The 17,221-nt window shown below is 40.6% G+C and overlaps 1 protein-coding gene across 1 annotated transcript in view; it reads right to left on the reverse strand.

Moving 5' to 3' along the window:
- The window catches only part of pclob (piccolo presynaptic cytomatrix protein b), a gene marked incomplete at both ends in the record, with an annotated part of 78,793 nt that overhangs the window by 52,804 nt on the left and 8,768 nt on the right, over positions 1–17,221 (reverse strand). Inside the window, 2 exons of the mRNA XM_083894276.1 lie at positions 8,824–9,927; positions 10,966–12,174. Of these exons, the coding sequence (XP_083750402.1) occupies positions 8,824–9,927; positions 10,966–12,174 (2,313 nt within the window). The remainder of the gene's footprint in view (positions 1–8,823; positions 9,928–10,965; positions 12,175–17,221) is intronic.

Consider the following 17,221-nt stretch of genomic DNA (forward strand, 5'->3'; position numbering starts at 1 on the left):
GGACTGGCTTCTATACTGGTTCTGTTGGATCTCAGTGCAGCATTTGATACTATAGATCATGAGATCCTGTTACATAGACTAGAACAAGACGTTGGGATTAGAGGATCGGCACTTGTCTGGTTCAAGTCCTATTTATCGGACAGATTTCAGTTTGTTAGTGTAAACGAGGAATCCTCCATACTCACTAAGGTTAACTACGGAGTTCCTCAGGGTTCTGTGCTTGGACCTATTCTTTTTACCCTGTACATGCTGCCATTAGGCAACATTATCAGGAAACACAACATAGATTTTCATTGTTATGCAGATGACACTCAGCTATATGTATCTGCACGACCGGACGACCCAAACCCATCTATTAAACTCCAGGATTGTCTCATAGACATACAGACGTGGATGACTCGTAATTTTCTGATGCTTAACACAGAAAAAACTGAGGTCATGGTCCTTGGGCCAAAAGATATAAGAGCAGCACTTGGAGCTCTAAACCTAGGCAGTAACACTCCAGTCCCTTGCACTACAGTAAGGAACCTAGGAGTCCTGTTTGACCAGGATTTATCGCTGGATGAACATATTAAGCATATATGTAGAACAGCCTTCTTCCACCTTCGCAACATCAAGACAATTAGAAATATTATATCAAGACAAGACTCTGAGAAACTTATCCACGCCTTTATAACCTCTAGGCTGGATTACTGTAACTCCTTACTGTCTGGATGTCCTAGTAAGTCCCTGAGAAGCCTTCAACTGGTCCAGAACGCAGCAGCACGGATACTGACTCGAACCAGACGACGTGACCATATAACTCCTGTCCTGGCTTCTCTTCACTGGCTCCCAGTGAAAAGTAGAATCGATTTTAAAATACTTCTACTTACATACAAGGCCCTGAACAATCAGGCACCTTCTTACATTTGTGACTTAATCACTTTATATCAGCCGAATAGACCGCTGCGCTCCTTGAACTCAGGTCTACTGGTTATTCCTAAAATAACTAGAAGTAGAATCGGTGGTAGAACATTTAGCTACCAGGCTCCTCTCCTGTGGAACCAACTTCCGCTTTCAGTCAGACAGTCTGACTCGGTCTCTGCCTTTAAGGTGAGACTGAAAACCTACCTTTTTAACATAGCCTATAGTCGAAGCTAGATCAGGTAGTCCTGATTAGAATAGTCTATCTTATGCTGCCATAGGCTTAGACTGCTGGGGGAATTTCCCATCATGCACTTAGAATGAGCACACAGACTTTGCACGAGCCGCACTTTCTCTACCCCGTCCTCGATTTTTTCATCCCTCACCACTTACCTGATGTACCCCCATGAGATGTAGCACATAAATCTACATATAGCACATCTCTAACTGATTTTAATCTCTTACAGTTCTGCTGACACCAGTGAACGACATGAGGTCAGGACAGGAAAGAAGACTCCGTCATCCTCAAGTCTCTGACCACAACAGTCTTCACTACAGGCTGTGATAAACCCAGTGATCCAGATGATCCTGGCATTTAAAGACTTTTTTCTTTTTTTTTCACTTTTTATTCTTGTCATTGTGTATTGTATTTTTTGGGTAACATCTACTGCACGTCTGTCCGTCCAGGGAGTGGATCCCTCACCTGTGGTTCTCCCTAAGGTTTCTACCCTTTTTCCCTTTTACAAGGGTTTTTTTTTCCCTGGTAGTTTTTCCTTACCCTGGTCGAAGGTCTAAGGACAGAGGATGTTACCAACCCTGTGAAGTCCCGTGAGACAAACTATGTTTTGTAAACTGTGGGCTATATAAATAAAGATTGATTGATTGATTGATTGAAGTACCACCTTTGAAAACAATGAGCTCTGGAAGTAAAACCATTATCACCAATGTTAAATACAACAAAGTGGCGTACAGACTATTCACAGGAGGCAGATTTATTCCCAATAAAATAATTTGCTCTCATCACCCTCCTCTTCCTCACATATACTTGAGACATTATAGTAAAATTTGATTAATATTGAGGGAGAGATAAGGTGACTAATAATTATTATTAAATGTAGTCTATTTGTTTGTTGTTTGTTTAATTTTCTACACAAAAAAAATCCTTAGCTCCACTCCACGATCCCATAACCTGGTGTATACAGTAGAACAGTATTTCTGAAGTATAATTATTTCTACACTCTACACACAAGGGCTGAGGTCCTACCTGGAACCATTTGCTTCTGAAATACCCTCTCCCATTTTTCAAGGGTTCTTGGTAACAATACTGGTTCCAGTAAGAACCATTTTGATCCAGAAAAGGTTCTTGGTGGAACCCTCCAAAAGAGTTCCAGGTGGAACCTTTATAAAAAGGTTCTACCTGGAGCCAAAAAAGGTTCTCCCATGAGAAAACCTTATAGGGTTCTACTTATCTCTTTTATTTCTAAGAGTGTATGTCATCCATTAATTTTCTCCTGCTTTGTCCTCCACATTTACTCCTATGGTAATTTAGAGTGTCCAATGAACCTAATTACCAAATTTATTTGGTGTTTTTGGACTGTGGGAGAAAGCAGGAGTGCCCGGATAGCCCATTCACAAAACCCATGTGAACTAGTGAACTTCTTGCTGTGTCCCCATGTTCTATGCCAATTTAAATAGATGTAGTATGTCAATGCATCTTGGTGCGAATCCCAGTTGACAAAGGATGAAAGGCAGGGTACACCCTGGACAGATCGCCAGCCTATCACAGGGCCACATTAACACAAACAACCATTCACTCTCACGATCAATTTAGAGTGTCCAATTTGCCTAATCCCCAAATCTGTATGTTTTTAGACTATCGGAAGAAATCGGACTGGGTTGCGAACCCTTCTGCAAAAACAAGAGTGCTAACTACTACACCAATCCACGTGGCCATGAAGCATGACTAAAGAGTTATATCACAATTCTAATTGCAATAGCAATATATGTAAACAAATTAAAACAAATACCATCAACAATTATTCAGGGTGACTCCATTCCAGTTTCTTTCACTATACAGATACCAACGTCAAACCAAGAAAACGGTGCGCTGCTCGGCTGCTCACTGAGTCTCAGAATGCTCCTGTCTATATTGTTTTTGTCTCGTCTAAAGTTTGCCTAAACTGTCGCGCTTGTTAAAGTGTCTTCACATGAAACAGCATGACCACCAAGGGGGTTCCTGCAGCAAAACGCTCCAGCACAAGATGGCCAGGGACTGCACATTGCCAGCCCCTCCAGAAGCCAGACTGCAAGCACTGGCATCCCCGGGCACGAGGCCCCACCAGTCCGAGAGTGCAAACCCCCCTGACCCGGGGCCCGCCACCACCAGAGAAGCCGGAGCACCTGCCAACCACGGCCCCAGGGAGAGAGCAAGGACCAAGAGCCCCACGGCACCCAGGATGCCACATGCTGCCCTCACATTGGGAGGGGTGGCAAGACGGGAGAGCCAACTCGTACACACTGAAACACCCATACATAACACATTCACACCACATGTGTCTTCTCATACGAACCACACACACACACACACAAACATTCTTGAACTTGCTGCATACTGAGGACCAGGTAAAAGTGCTGGCAAAGTGAGGACCAGCATTTACACTTTATAAATAAACACAATTACAAATATCTACTTCATGAATGACATCTATAAAAAAAACTACTGGGTGCAGTACCATAACATGTCTGCAGGTGGCAAAAAGTGTGTGAAACACCGGGACTGGAAAACGGGTTTTTGTACCAAATTGAGGATTTCTGTTATAGTTTAGTTAGCGTATAGTATGTTTACAACCTAAGGAAGTGATTTCAATGAAAACAAAATGAGGACCGGCCAAAATGTCCTCACTTTGTAAAAATGACCTCACTTTGTTGGTTAAAAACCCTCACTGGTCCTCAGTATGCCGCAAGTACAAGAACACACACACACACACATATCTCTCACACGAGCCACACATACTCACCTCTCATACGAGCCACACCTATACATACACACTTGCTCATGCGCACACAAACACACATACACACCTCTCACACAGGCCACACAAGCACACACAGTCGCTCATGCACACACACACGCTCAAGCACACACATGATCATGCACCCACACACACACCCCCACACACGCACACAATCCTGCACACACACACACAATCATGCACACACACACCCCTACTGCACACACACACCCCTACTACGTTAAGACCCTTTTATCTGCCAAGGTTTGTTGTATACTCGCCACCTCGCGGTAAAGCGGCACAAGCAGCACGCACTATTGCTGACTGCGTGCATGACATTCAACTCCAGTACCCAGAGCCGCCCGGCAATCATCCTTGGAGACTTAAACCAATGCAATCTCCAGACTGTTTTACCTGGGTTTGAGCAGTATGTGAAAGATCAGACGAGGAAAAATTATATTTGGACAAATGTTTTGTCAATGTAAAAGAGGCTTATGTGTCTAAGTGTGAGCCACCCATACTAAACTCAGATCATAACGTTGTGCACATGATTCCAGTTTACAAAATAAAACTCAAAAGAAAAACCAGTAAGAAAGATGATCAGGAAATGGTCTAATGAATGTATTGAACAGCTGAAAGCCTGCTTTGATTTGACAGACTAGGAAATATTTCACCATGATTCACTTGATGAGACGACTGTTGTAATAAATGATTACATCAACTTTGTGTTGTCCCTAATAAGGAGGTTAAAATCTACCCCAATAATAAATCATATGTGACAAAGGACATTAAGAACATAATAAATGAATAAAGAAAAGGAACTCAGAACCAGATTGAAGGATGCAAAACTAACACACAGGCGGAATTTAGAGAATGCCTTTAAAGCAAACAACACAATTTTGCCTCTCAACTGGCTCCAGTCTGGCAACCAATCTTCCAGGCATCCATTGACACACATATTATTCCTTCGAGTTGGAAAACTTCCAATATCAATCTGATACCAAAAAACCCATTTCCAAAAGAACATAGTAACTTCAGGCCAATCGCTTTGACCTCAGTAATTATGAAGTCTCTTGAAAGAATCCTACTCCGCCACCTGGTCAACACTATGAAAGAGCAAGTTTATCAATTCCAATTTGCTTACAAGCAGGGCTGTGGAACAGAAGATGCTGTCACCACACTCGTCCATCTCATAGCAAAACACCTGGATAAAACTAAGACCTACACTAGAGCTCTCTTCCTAGATTTCTCATCAGCTTTAACACTATACAAACACATTCAGTAGTGAACAAGATGATCCAGCAGAAAATAAACCCATTTCTAATCCATTGGTATGCTTCATTCCTCACCAACAGAACCCAGATAGTAAAGGTTAACAGAACCCTTTCATCTGCCATTATAATCAATGAAGGAGCCCCACAGGGCTGTGTGAGCTCAGCAGTGCACCATTAAAAAAGAAATAAACTGCCCACAGTAACCTGACAATGCTGTTGACCAGTATCGTATCAGCTCATCCTTTAAAGTGATCATGAGTCTGAGTCTGAGTAATTACCAAAACACTGCAACAGTGAAACTAGCCTATGTGTCGGGGGCCGACAGCAAGGGGTATATCCGCGATCTTGTCCAATCCTCAACTTTCCAATATACCCAAAGTATACGCACTCGCACCTGCCACTAACTGTTTTAATTAATTATTAATAAATTCAACAAAATAACTGTTAAATATTATGATATAATGCTGACTACACTTTATACATGTTCAAAGTATCCATATAAACTCGAAACTCATACATTTCTCTCTAGTTTTTAATAAAACTAGTTAACCTATTATACCTTGTTAAATATCATGAATATTAAAATGCTAACCACACCTGCCATATCTTCGAAGTGTCCAAATGTCATGAAAAAGCATAAACTATGTTTATTAAATTTCATGAAAAAGCATACAATATGTTCAAACTTTCCATTCAATGCATTAATAAAGAAATGGAGGCGTAACTATTTTTTATATGATGATTAATACATTTATATTATAATGTAATTAATATTATGAATAAGTGCTAAATAAACCCATGATATCCTCAATGTGTCCAAATGAGCTCAATAATAAAGAAAAAATGCCTTAACTATTTTTTTATATATTATTATTATATTATATATATATATTATATATGTTTTAATAAGTTGACCAGTTAACTTATTATGTAACTATTACCAATCATAGCCAAAGTAATAATGATTGTACTTGTAGAATAGATAGTTGTTACATGAATTATTGTATTTAAGGCAATATCTCCATCAGTCTGGAAGATAAAGCCAGAAATGTGTTTTTAGCATAATAAATTAATTAATTTGCTAATTAATAATGAAGCTACAAATATAGGGATAATTCTCAGGTGGTATGTGATGCCCATGCAAAATTTGAAGCCAATACCTGCAATACTTTGGAAGATACAGGCGAAATTATGGTTTTTACATCATGAATTAATTAATTAACTAATTACTAATAATGGTAGACAGCTCAAAATCAATACCTAATACCAATACCCAATAAGAAAATTTAATCTCAAACGCCTTTCCAGTTATCGCGTTAACGGCTAAAATCTGCGGACGCGCGAGACCGATTCCATAATATCCGCATTTCTCGCGGATATAATGACTTTTCTTTAGTCAGTGGCAAGCAGGCAGAAAAATTGATCTGCAGGGTCTGCAGGAACTGCTGATTGGCGGTATGAAAGATGATTGATAGAAAATGCGCTGCACATAGTATAGCTGCACTGTATGAACGTGTGAATGGCAAAACTGTAGTGTGTTTTGAGTGATCATCAAGACTAGAAAAGTGCTATATTGAGCCCTATTTGAAAAACACAAATAGCTATTTTTTGTTTACATTGTTGATAGGATGCACATATTTTGAAAAGTTTAAATTTAAAAGATTTTATGTAAGAGCATTCCTGGTAGTAAATGAATGGTGGTTGTGTGAAATGTCACTCGAACAAGCTAAAAAAAATAAGGGGGGGGGGGGTGTTATTGCATCTGATGTAAAGAATCTTCATTACCAAGGATACACAACCTTGTATGAAATAATGACCTGTGTGTATGACCAAATCCAAAACATGGAGCCACTGATATGTAAAATAGCAGATCATTTGAAAGAATTGTCTGCTGGTCTAATGTACTCTGTTGTTATTGTGTTGGATGTAATCCATTTCACTTCTACTTATTGGCATACATCACAGAGCTTTGCCATTTCACGGGTGCTGGAGATTCCCTGATCCCTGCTCTGTCATGGCAGCAGATCCCCATTCCACTAATGCTGTTGCACAACACTCAATCACTGTAATACGTTTTCAGAGCTGCTGGTTGGCTGGAGCACTCGTCCTCTCATGAGCTGTTATGTAATAACCCCTGCCACCTCAGTGGATGGATAGCCACAACAGTTGGTCACCACACAGCCTGCATTTTAGTGTGTTTTTCATGTTGTAAAGATCTGTGAAAGTCAGTTTGATCATTCGATTACATTACATTAATCAATAGCACACTAACCACTGTTCAAAGTCACAGTCTGAAAACCAGTTGAAGCAAGCTGCCCTAATGTTTCTCTGCTGTGGCACCTCCATTTCATTCAATGTCCATTTCATTCCACCACACTTCCTTGGCCAAGAAAAGCAAATCAACAGTGAATCATTTAAGCAAACATATCTGCATTTTCAGTCACAATAAAAGCCAGCATGACTGCTACCATTTTTTTCCACTCTATGACGCGCACAACATTCTGACCATAAACCATTTTCTTGACATCTTCCAACTCAAAAGACGATGTGCCCGACAGTGAAATCAATGTTAAAAAAAATCAATATTAGAACAATTATGGACAAAATAAAATAATTTGCTCATATAAAGAGCTCCATTGTTGCCCACTCACAGACACAGAAAGTTATATACATATACGTATATATATATACATATATATACATATATATAAACATATATGTATATACATATACATATACATATACATATACATATACATATACATATATAACCCCTATATTACCCACTGCAGAGCATATTGCAGGTGTTTGAACCATAAATAATGACAATATTTGTACCAGCAGCCACATTTGGCATGTGACACGTGTGCTAAATCAGGATCAATCAGCTCAGATAGAATCAGCAGGTTAGCTAAAGGTTAGCTTTTTTTTTTTATTATTATATTGATATTTTACAGTTGCTTATTCCAGACACATAATTGCATTTTTGAAAACTGAAGTTTTCTTCCTCTGGTTTAAAGAAAAAAGAAAATCCTGTCCATGCATGCTCAGTTCTTAAAAACATCTCTGTACGCAAAAAAGCCCCACTGTTATGTGCTTTCAAAATAATCTTAAGTTAACAAGAGGTGAAGGTCAAGCTTGGTTGGCCGATCAGAAGAGAGACTGACAAATTTGCACAAATTGTCGGCAAATGACAAAAATACAAAAGTAAGCATGTTAAAAGTCCACTCGCCAACGCCAACACAAGCACAAGTTTGGCTACATCCAACACAACCGAAACAAACGTGATGACGTCACACACTGACGTCAAACAGAAGAAACACTGGCAAAAACTCATCATCAAACTCAACACATCAAGATCAATAAAATGTTCACCCTGGCAGGGCTTTTCAAAAATGTGTGTTTTCAGAAACTTAACCCACAGTTTGCTTGTGTCTGAAAGTGGTAAAATAAAGCTACATTTTCACAAATTCCTGCCTACATGTGGACTGGGCCTTATATAAACCTCTAATGCCCTCTGACTGTAGCATTTGCATAAACTGTCAAGTAAAAAAATTTGCGACATGATGTGATGTGTGTGTAGCATGGTGTTGTAACATGCATAAGAGAAAAGGAACTGTCTTTGATACACTTACCACTGCTGTATGAGGCATAGGGTTGAACCCACAAAGGTTGCACACTGTGCTCTTGCATTCGGTGCAGGTACTGTAATTCGGGGGTTTGTCGGAGCCTCTGTTGAGTTCTAACTTACAGAGCGGACAGGTCAACAGATCTGCTTTCATGGCAACTTTCGTCACCGCAGCGACCTTTGCAGGTTCTGGTGGAGATTTCTCTACTTTTGCCTGTGCTGAAGGAGCAGGTTTGCCTTGTGATGATGGCTCTTGCTTCTGAGCAGCAGGTGGTTTGGTCTCCCTTGCAGGGGGAATTTTAGGAGAAACTGGAGGTGTAGTTTTCGTAGTTTTATGCACAGCAGGGGGCTTGGTGTCTATTGCAGGCATCTTAGGAGAGGCTGGTGGTGTAGTTTTTGGAGAAACCGGGAATGTAGTGGACATCTTACGTGGAGTCGGTGGTGTAGTTTTTGGAGAAACCTGGAATGTCGTGGACATCTTGCGTGGAGTTGGTGGTGTTGTTTTTGCTTCATCTTGAACAGCTGAGGATATTAAAGTGGATGCAGAACTTAAGAAAGATGAGCCAAAGCCAAACATCTTCCCAGTGACTGACTCAGCAGGCTTGGCAACAGAAGGTTGTGTTTTAGGACCACCAAAGCCAAAAAAGCCCCCTGATTCCTGTTTGTGAGGCTGAGCTGGTGGTGGCACAGATTTTGTAGGTTGGTGTGATGGTGTCACTGCTTCTTGTTTTGCAGGGCCAGTCTTTACTTCTGGCATAGTCATTTGTGAAAGCTGCACTTGAGGAGCTTTTCCGCCTAGCTGCTTTTGCTGAGCTAAATCCTGGGCCTTTCCTTGTTCTGTACTTGAAACTACCTGTGTTTCTTTTATAGATTTGGCCTCAGCTTTGGGGGTTTCTTTTTTGAGTGGAGTGACCTCTTTTTTGACTGCTGAGGATTCTGTAGATTTCTCTTTTTGGGCTTGTGTTGGTGGTGTATCCTCCTTTTCAGATAAGGGAGGTGTAAAAGCTTTGCTTGGCGAAGCCTGCGGTTTAGCTGCAGGCTGAGGTCCAGTGGGCTCAGATGCTCCCAGGGCTCTCTGCATTTGGCAGTTCAGACAAAGCCATTGCTTCACCTGAAATGAATTACAATGAAAAAAAACATTGATCAAAAACAAGCAACAACTATTTTTAAAGATAAAAAACAATAACAAAGCATGTTACGGCACAACAGTATATTCTTATATGACCTATAATGATGTGTATTGTGAAGAAAAAATAAATGTGAATAAAATCAGGTTTTTAGCGCTGGTAGTTATCATTACAGATATAATGGACATAATAATTTTGCTGTATAGAACATGAGTTACGTAAACCATAAACTTGTTGATATGACAACATCTCACTTTTGAAAATATCAATCAAACATAGTCGTTTTCTTAACTAAGTGCTGTAGTATGACTAGTAGAAATAGTTAATATACCGTAGTAGTCATTAACAATTTGCCATAATTATACAAAAGCACATTTTTTCAAAGGTGTGATGTGAATTTGGTGCAAATATGCTGCATATAAATAAAGTCATTTCATATTTATTTTCTTGGTTTGTGTCCAACTGAGAAAGAATTCAATTTGGTTGTAACTAATTATTTATGTACTACAATTACAATGATGTATTGATTGTGTTTTTGAGTACTTTATGCTTGGAAATTGATTTCAGATCTATGAATAACCTTCCAAATGTGTTGCTCTGTCTAGCACATACAAAATACACTGGACAGGTCAGAAGCAACCGATGTGGAGATGATATGTTGTTTTAGATGACATAATGTAAGCAGATGAGTTTTCTTGATGTAATTGTGACCATGATATGTAACTACTCTTCTCTATTTCCAGTACTGTGCACAATCACTGCATCTTTTAGTGGTGTGCAGTACCAAGCCATACCTGCTTTCTTAGACCCCTGAGTGCACAGTATATTAAGTTATGATATAGTTGTAGTGGCAAACACTTGTGTGGTGTAACATTAAAAACTTTGCAGTAAAATATGTTTAGAATGATGTGTTGATTACTTAAATAAATGCTATCTTTCTCTAACTATCACTAACTTTGAAAACATGTTATTCAAATTAAACTACTTTGTTTAACTTTATACACATTGTTGGGATGATTTACCTCTGCCACATTTGGCATTGGATTAAATCCACATTGATTGCAGGCTGTCATCTTGCACTGTGTGCATGTGTTATAATTGGGAGGATCTTTGGAGCCCACATTTAGTTCGACCTTACACAGTGGACAGACAGACTGATCTGCTTGTGCTTTTGGAGGCACTGATGGAGTTTCTTCCACTTGTACAGTTGTGGCCTGTACAGTTGTAAAGGTCTTGTCCTGCTGGGGTGTCTCTGGTTTCCTCTTATCAGTTTTATGCACAGTAGGGGGCTTGGTGTCTATTGCAGGCATCTTAGGAGAGGCTGGTGGTGTAGTTTTTGGAGAAACCGGGAACGTAGTCGACATCTTACGTGGAGTCGGTGGTGTAGTTTTTGGAGAAACCTGGAATGGCGTGGACATCTTACGTGCAGTCGGTGGTGTAGTTTTAGATTCGTCCTGGACAGCTGAGGTTATTAAAGTGGATGCAGAACTCAAGAAAGATGATCCAAAGCCAAACATTTTTCCTGTCACTGACTCAGCAGGTTTTGCCACGGTAGGCTGTGTTTTAGGACCACCAAAGCCAAAGAAGCCTCCTGAATCCTGTTTAGCAGGTTGAGCTGATGGAGGCACAGATTTGGCGGGAGAAGTCCCAGGATTTGGGGGCTGCTTTTGAGATGATTTTCCTGTCTCTGGATCTGGTCGAGGAGCGGACTCAGTCGGAGCTATCATTGTTTTTGCAGGCTGCTGCTGGGGTTGAGCTGGTGGTTCAGATTTTGTAGAAGGGGGTGCAGATTTTGTAGGAGGGGACACAGATTTTGGAGGCTTTTGTGGTTGTTTTCCTGCATCTTGTTTTGCAGTGCCAGTTTTTACTTCTGGCTTGGTAGTTTGTGAAAGCTGTACTAATGGAGCTTTTTCCCCAGGCTGCTTCTGCTGCTGAGCTAAATCTTGGGCCTTTCCTTGTTTGGTACTTGCATTTTCCTGTCTCTCTTCAATAGGTTTGGCCTCAGCTTTGGGGATTTCTTTTTTAAACGGAGTGACCTCTTTTTCGACTGTTGCAGATTCTGTAGTTTTCTCTTTCTGGGCTCGTGTTGGTGTATCCTTCTGTTCAGATTGAGGAGGTGTAAAATCTTTGTTTGGAGAAGCCTGAGGTTTAGCTGCAGGCTGAGGTCCAGTAGACTCAGATGCTTCCAGGGCTCTCTGCATCTGGCAGTTCAGACAAAGCCATTCCTTTACCTGAAAAAAATAACAATAGAAAGCATAAATCAGAAACAAACATCAGCGCTTTCAAATATACAAACCCAGGAGGAAACATGTTTCAGTATACCCTTTACATTCTATAATTGTGTATTAAAACAGACATAATGGGTGGAATTAACCAGCTGTTGAAACTTTCAGTTTGAAAGTTCAGCAAACCAGTGTAAATTAAAATTGTATAAATTTATTTTCATTGGCAAATAATTTGTTATCAAAGCAAATTGAATTAAATCAAACATTCGACAGTAAAAGGTTCCAGTGTGTAACATTTAAAATTAAAGTTTAAATAAAACTTTAAATAAAAAGTTATTCACAGAAATTGACTAAACCCCCGCAGCAAGTATGTTTGTATAAGTGTGTAACTGCTTTAATGAAAGCAAACCATTGTTATCAAAACCTTAGAAAAAATGTTTTGTGTACTTGGGGGCAAGAGCTTTGCTTTATGGAGGCCGTCATCTTGCACTGCTAGGTTTGTGCAGCAGTCTAAATAGACAAACCAGCCAGACTCTTATTTTCAAGTGGATGCTTACTATGCAAACGAAGAGTGGATTCAGCCATTTAGACCCAATCCATAAATCAACAAATACAGAAAGGAAATGGTAAAGCGAGTAGTGAAAGGGAGTTTATATCCCTTCTCATATGCAAAGGGTCACAGTAGTTCACTTGGGAAAGGAAGAGAGGTGAAAAAGATAATTCCTCAACATGTTCCAATTTTAAGACTTTACACACTGGACCCTTGAATGGTCTTGAAATAAAAAAAAAATATGTAATTCTAAAAAACAAACAATGTAAATACTTTTTATAAAAAAAATGTGAAATCAACAGTTGTTGGAATGATTTACCTCTGCTATATTTGGCATTGTACTAAATCCACATTGATTGCAGGCTGTCATCTTGCATTGTGTGCAAGTGTTGTAGTTGGGGGGATCTTTGGAGCCCACATTTAGTTCGACCTTGCACAGTGGGCAGACAGACTGATCGGTTTTTGGAGAATGTTGGATGTATGCTGGTGCTTTTGGAAGCACTGATGGAGCTTTATCCACTTTGGCCTGTACAGTTGTAGAAGTCTTGTCCTGCTGGGGTTTCTCTGGTTTCCTCTCATCCATTTTCTGCACAGCAGGAGGCTTGGTGTCTTTTGCAGGCAATGTTTTGGGGGAAGCTTGCGGTGTAGTTTTAGGAGAAACATGGGCTGTAGTGGACATCTTCCGTGGTGTCGGTGGGGTAGTTTTAGGTTCATCCTGAACAGCTGATGTTATCAAAGTGGATGCAGAACTCAAGAAAGATGACCCAAAGCCAAACATTTTTCCTGTCACTGACTCAGCAGGCTTTGCTGTGTCAGGCTGTATTTTAGGTCCACCAAAGCCAAAGAAGCCTCCTGATTCTTGTTTAGCAGGAGCTGATGGAGGCGCAGAGTTGGCGGGAGAAGTCCCAGGTTTTGGGGACTGCTTTGGAGATGATTTCTCTGCCTCTGGATCTGATCGAGGAGCATACTCAGCAGGAGCAGTCTTTGTTTTTGCAGGCTGCTGCTGGGGTTTATCAGGTTCTTTTTTGGGAATCTCTCGAGGAGGATTTTGGGAATCAGTCTTTGTGATAGCTGGAGCTGCTTTAGAGGTGCTTTTCTTTGTTGGATCATCAAGGGTTGGGGATTCCGTATCTTTGGTTGTAATCACATTAACAAGACCTTTTTTGTCTTCAGGAGAACCTGACACTGGGGTTTCTTTGTTCTGCGTGGTGACAGGGACACCTTTGCTTGAGGGAAGTTGGGGTTTTATCATGGGGAGGCCTGGAGGTTCAGAAGCTCCAAGTGCTCTCTGCATCTGGCAGTTGAGGCATAGCCATTCCTTTACCTAAAAAAACAAAAAGAACCTGAGTAAAAAACTTTGAGTGTGTTGGCAATGCATTCTTCAAAACATGTTGATATATTGGTAACAATACAAACTTTATTTGATGCGAGGAGACAACAGGTTATCAGGTAGTACAAAAGATTATCTCAAACCTACATTCCAACTCATGTGAAAGCTGTTATTCAAACACCAGTGTTTAGATTATCAGAAAACATTGTATTTCACTTACCTCGGTTACATTTAGCATAGGGCTAAATCCACATTTGTTGCAGACATTGGTTTTGCATTCTGTGCAGGTCTTGTAGTTAGGTAGATCATTGGAGGCCATATTAAGCTCTGTTTTACAGAGTGGACAAGACTGGTTCCCTTCTGTTGATGCTTGGGGATGATCTGGTTTTGGAGGCTCTGATGGACCTTTGTCCACTTGGGTCTGTCCTGGTGGAAGAGCCTTGACTTGTATAGTCTGGTCTTTTTCTTGGTGTAGCTTCTGAGCAGTAGGATGTTTAACCTCCTTTGCTGAATCGTTTCTCAGAGAAATAGGGGCAGACATTTTAGGGGAAGTTTGTTGTGTTGCGCGGGACTCTTCCTGAACTGCAGATGTTATCACATTGGATGCTGAGCTAAACATGGATGAACCAAATCCCATCATCTTCCCAGTCACAGTCTCAGTAGTCTTTGAGTCTGCACGCTGAGATTTAGGACTGCCAAAGCTAAAGAACCGTCCTGAATCTTCATGTGTTGGCTGTGCTTCTGGTTGCACAGATTTGGCAACAGAGATTTCAAGGTTTGAGTCTTTGCTTTGTGCTTTTGGGGGCTTTAATTCATCAGCAGACTTCAATACGTGATCAGAAGATTCTTTAACTATTTCAGGTTTCTCCTCTTTCTTTACTGATGCTACTTCAATTGTAGGAGAACTTGGTGGTGTCAGATCCTTTTTCTTCTCAACAGACATTTGCATATCAGTGCTGATAGGAGAAGGTTTCACAGTCATCGATGAGGCAGTTTTCTCATCTGTTGCTGATGCTGACACAGCATCTTGGATCTCCTTTCCAACAAAGGCTAATGTTTGGGTATTATCAGCTTGAAGTTGGGTTTTAGTTTCCTCTTTCTGTGGTGCACCTGGAATTGAACTGCCCTTCTGTTTTTTGTCTGGCATGTCTGCTTTTTGTGTGGACACATTATCTGACTTGTGATTAGCAGTGACATCTTTTGGAGCAGAAACAGGTGTGGAAACTTTGTTAGATGATGTCTGGGTGTTCATCTCCGGTGGACTTGCCATTTCTGCTGTCTTTACAGCTCTTTGAACCTGACAGGTCAGGCACAACCACTCCTTCACCTGTGGGCAAACCATATTATCTTGAATAGGGGTGGCACTGTACATTTATATGATACAACATTATAACAGAAGACAATGTGAAATACCAATAAAAGCAGAGTAAAGTGCAACAAAAATGTTGGGATATACATCACTGAGCAAATTCACTTACTTCTGACACATTTGGCATGGGGTTGAAGCCACACTGGTTGCAGACAGTATTCTTGCATTCTGTACAGGTACTGTAGTTAGGCTGATTCTTAGACCCAAAGGTGAGTTCAACCTGACAGAGTGGACATGTAGACTGGCTTGGTTTGACAGTGCTCTGTGAGGCTGGAGCAGCCTTTGGAAGCTCTGCTGCGGCTTTCTCAACTTTCGCCTGTACGAATGGCAGTGTCTTGGTTTGCTTGATTTGTTCTGATTTATTCTGATCTTCTTTCTTCTGTAGAGCAGATTTGATCTCTTTTGCAGGAGACATCTTTGGAGAAACTGGAGGTGTAGTCTTAGGCTCAGCTGAGGTCATCAACGTTGAGGCTGAACTAAAAATAGAAGACCCAAAGCCAAACATCTTCCCCCCAACTGACTCTGCAGGCTTTGCAGGACTGGGTTGAGTTTTTCCACCACCAAAACCAAAGAAGCCTCCTGATTCTGGCTGTCCTGCTGTGTTACTCTGTTTCTGTTCAGTTTTCCTTGCAATGTCTGGTGATTTTTGAAGACCAATTGTCTTATGTGGTTCATGTGACATTTTCTGAGGAGAAACTGGTAGTTTCTTTTTATCCTCCTGAGGTGCAGCTGTCTGTGCTGTTATAGTCAGTTTCCTCTGAGGTGACTTAGGTGCTGATGAGTCTAACTTTTCTTCTTTGGGTGGAGTGATGGTGTCAGGTTTTGCATGATTTTGAGATCTAACAGAGGTGACCTCTGGAGGCTGTGTTACTCCAAGAGCCCGTTGCATCTGGCAGTTGAGACACAACCATTCCTTCACCTTAAAATTTGAAAAAAAAAGTTTGATTACATAATATGTTGTAATCTGTATTTCATGTACATTAATCACTTATGTTCTTGTAATGCTTTTTTCACACCGGACGCACAACAATTTTTCAGGCCCCTTGCGCTGCTCAGCCAAGGCCAAAGTGAAAGTCGAGTCTATGCAATTACTTTTTATGCAACTTTGTCATGCGAGAAATTCATGTTGGGTCCGGGGCGAACCCAGCATAACAGTTTCAGCAGCTTTTATGCAGTAAACCTAGCAATACAGAGTAAATTGAAATCTAATATTTAAGATTCTGAAAAAGTAACAAAGTCATGCATTTAAACATAAGAGATACTTGAAAATAAGTATTCTTACCGCTGTTTCATTTGGCATAGGATTGAATCCACACTGCTGACACACATCATTCTTGCATTCAGTACAGGTACTGAAGTTTGGCTGATCCTTAGACCCAACATTGAGTTCAGCTTTACACAATGGACATGTAGATTGACCTGGTTTAACATCTACTTGGGAACTTCCTTTTGGAAGCTCTGAAGATGCCTTTTCCACTTTGGTCTCATCCAATGTAAGTTTCTTGGTCTGCTGCAGCTGTTGCGGCTTCCCTTGGTCTCCTTTCTTTTTGGCAGCTACCTCTTTTGCAGGAGGTTGGTCCTGAGGTGCTGAAGTTATCAGAGTAGATGCAGAACTGAAGATTGAAGAACCAAAGCCAAACATTTTCCCACTCACTGACCCTGCAGGGTTTGCAGCATCTGGTTGAGATTTAGGACTACCAAAGCCAAATAATCCTCCGGTCTCTTGATGTGTTTCTGCAGGAACATCACTCTGCTTACTTCCAGGTTGACTTGCTTGATCTAGTAGTTTGACAGGACCTTTTTT

Source organism: Microchirus variegatus, assembly GCF_963457635.1.
Source record: "Microchirus variegatus genome assembly, chromosome: 8".
NCBI lineage: Eukaryota > Metazoa > Chordata > Actinopteri > Pleuronectiformes > Soleidae > Microchirus > Microchirus variegatus.